The sequence below is a fragment of the Sinocyclocheilus anshuiensis genome, unplaced genomic scaffold (assembly GCF_001515605.1).
Source record: "Sinocyclocheilus anshuiensis isolate Anshui unplaced genomic scaffold, SAMN03320099.WGS_v1.1 scaffold2468, whole genome shotgun sequence".
NCBI classification, from domain to species: Eukaryota; Metazoa; Chordata; class Actinopteri; order Cypriniformes; family Cyprinidae; genus Sinocyclocheilus; species Sinocyclocheilus anshuiensis.
In genome coordinates this window covers 366,622-369,441 of record NW_015547755.1, presented here as the reverse complement: position 1 = coordinate 369,441, position 2,820 = coordinate 366,622, and the positions used below count along the sequence as shown (strand labels likewise).

The following is a 2,820-nucleotide window of genomic DNA, read 5'->3' as shown; positions in this document are numbered from 1 at the left end:
CTATAGCTTACACTTCAAAAGGCTATTTAATTGATTAAATATGAGCGCTGCAAGTTTCAAAGTCAGGTGTTTCTGCGCTGTTTTGTTTACTGCGGTTACGGGAGAAACGGCTAAATTACTGGCGAAAAGCGCCACCTGCTGGCACAGAATGAATTTGCATTTTTCAATAAGCCCTTCTGCTCTTTATTTTTAGACCAAAGCCAAAAACGACCCTTATTTTTATGCAGAAAACACGCAGTTGTAAATATGAACTGGTGGATCGACAAGAAGATAATGAATTAATAAAACTCTAAAGATATTAAAAACAGTATTCTTCCGCCAAACAATGTAGTTCCTCAGAATCAGGTGTGGTTCCAACAAAGTGGTTGCCAAACTCTCTGTTTTATAATAGATGTTTTATCTGTATGAATCTGACGGTTCTGCTAATATTTCAGCCGTGTTCGAGGGTGAATACGCAGGCCAGCGGGTCGCCGTTAAGAACATCAAATGTGACGTAACCGCTCAGGCCTTCCTGGAAGAGACGTCGGTCATGACGTGAGAGCATTTCCTCCTCCGTTACCTGCTCTGTGTCTTTATTACATATTCATAATGTCCTCTTCTCCAGAAATCTCCATCATAAGAATATGGTGCGGTTATTAGGAGTGATTCTTCACAACGGACTTCACATCGTCACCGAGCTCATGACGAAGGTGCCGCTTTCAGAGGAATATCTGTCAGACATACTGAGTTTGATAACGTTTATTAATTGAGTTAATTATGTCATCGCAGGGGAACCTGGTGAATTTTCTTCGATCACGAGGACGTTTTGCGGTCAGTGTGACGCAGCTGCTGCGCTTTGCACTGTAAGAGCTCACATTTACAGTATTAAAGCCCTTCATTTTAATACAATAAATCAATGCAACATTAATTTAAATAAAGAGGTGCATGTCATATTTCACTCCAAAATCAAAAGAAATGAGAAATTAGAATCAAGATAACATTTTGTACATAACCAATTAAACCCATTTTCTCCTCAATTCTCTATTCTTCATTTATTACCAAAATGCAAATCCTGTTTAATAGTTATTATTATTTAAATTAATTATTTTTCATTATTTTGAATTTAATAATAATCACTCAGAATAATGATAATTACAAAAAACTCAAGGAAAAATTCTAGACACATGCTTATTATTATTATTATTATACTATTTTGTGTGACGGTAATTAGAGTAACCTTATTTAAAAATATTTTATTTTTATTTAAATAAAAAGGATATATGTAATTAATTAATTAATTTATTTTATTTATTTATTATTTTGAATTACATTCATGATTTTATTTTTAAATAGGGTTATTAAATTTTGGTTCTTTTTATTGTTGTGGATTTAAGAATTTAATTTTAAAAAACACACTTTATTTAATTTTTTAATATGTATTTAAGAATATTATTTTGTATTACAGTAATGCAATTTTTGTATTTTTTAAAAAGACTATTTATTTTACTTTATTGTTTATTCATTTATGTACGTATTATATTTATTGGTTTATGGTAATGGTATTGGTATTATCATAGTAAGAATACTTTTTTTTATTTAAGAAATAGGCTTCATTTTATTTTATTTATTAATATTATTTCGTGATGACAATTATTTTATTCTATTTATTTCAAAAGCTTCATTTATTATTATTATTATTATTATTATTATTATAAATTCCCCAATCATATTTATGTGCGATAGTCTCATGTTGGCTCCTGAAAAATTGTGATTTTTAGAAAATTAAAAAACACACACACACACAGACAGTCATGGAGGTTTTATTTCTGTTTTTCTCAGAGATGTTTGTGAAGGTATGGAGCATCTGGAGTCAAAGAAACTCCTGCACCGAGATCTCGCCGGACGCAACATCCTCGTGTCTGAAGACACCGTCGCCAAAGTCAGTGATTTCGGTCTGGCCAAGGTCAGTTCAACGGCAACTGACAACTCAAAGTTACCCATCAAGTGGACGGCGCCCGAAGCCTTGAAGAAGAAGGTGAGAGACACACGATGAAATCAGAGACGTTCATCACCTAAATTAGTTCAGACTCACCCTGACGTCTCTGTTCCTGCAGAAGTTCTCCGCTCAGTCAGACGTGTGGAGCTACGGAGTCCTGCTGTGGGAGATCTTCTCGTACGGCAGACAGCCGTATCCCAAAATGGTGCGTTCCTCTCTGTAAACTCATGCACTCATGCGTCCTCTTCCTGCGGGTGTGATGTTGTCTGCTGGTGTGTGTTGCAGTCGTTGAGTGAGGTGCGGGAGCGTGTGGATCAGGGTTACCGCATGGAGCCGCCGGACGGATGTCCTCCTGACGTCTACAGCATCATGACGTCCTGCTGGGAGACGGAGCCCAAGAGGAGACCGTCCTTCCTCAAGCTCCGAGAGCGGCTGGAGAAAGAGCTCGGCAAACAGCACGCGGCCGCTTGAGCTCGTCTCTGCAGGCGCTCACCACGTGTGTATAAAGTACATCTAATTTATTATTCATCACACTTCATATTTATGTTTTTATTTCCGTTTTATGCTTTTTGGGTAGTTAATTAAAAATGAACTATTGCATGAAAATAAAGGCTGTTTTAGGAACTTAGGACGTAGGAACTGTTTTTTTTTTTGCATTTCATGCAATTAAGAAAATTTTACCCCCTCACCTTTTATTTATTTTACTTTATAAAAAATTATTTAAATTAATTTTAATCAAAAGTGGTTCTCATCTATATAGCAGCTAATAACATGAAATTAAAAAAATTATAAAAATTACAAAAACGTTATGTGTGTGTGTGTATGTGTATATATATATATATATA

The 2,820-nt window shown here is 35.1% G+C and overlaps 1 protein-coding gene across 2 annotated transcripts in view; it reads left to right on the top strand.

Annotated features, from left to right (window-relative positions):
- Positions 1-2,530, top strand: part of LOC107704492 (megakaryocyte-associated tyrosine-protein kinase-like) — a 10,434-nt gene extending 7,904 nt beyond the window's left edge. For both annotated transcript variants that reach the window (XM_016507423.1, XM_016507422.1), the window contains exons 8-13: positions 435-534; positions 605-689; positions 769-842; positions 1,819-2,014; positions 2,094-2,180; positions 2,261-2,530. In XM_016507423.1, coding sequence (XP_016362909.1) covers positions 435-534; positions 605-689; positions 769-842; positions 1,819-2,014; positions 2,094-2,180; positions 2,261-2,446 — 728 coding nt within the window. In that variant the 3' untranslated portion in view covers positions 2,447-2,530. The remainder of the gene's footprint in view (positions 1-434; positions 535-604; positions 690-768; positions 843-1,818; positions 2,015-2,093; positions 2,181-2,260) is intronic.
- The last annotated feature ends 290 nt before the right edge of the window (positions 2,531-2,820 follow it).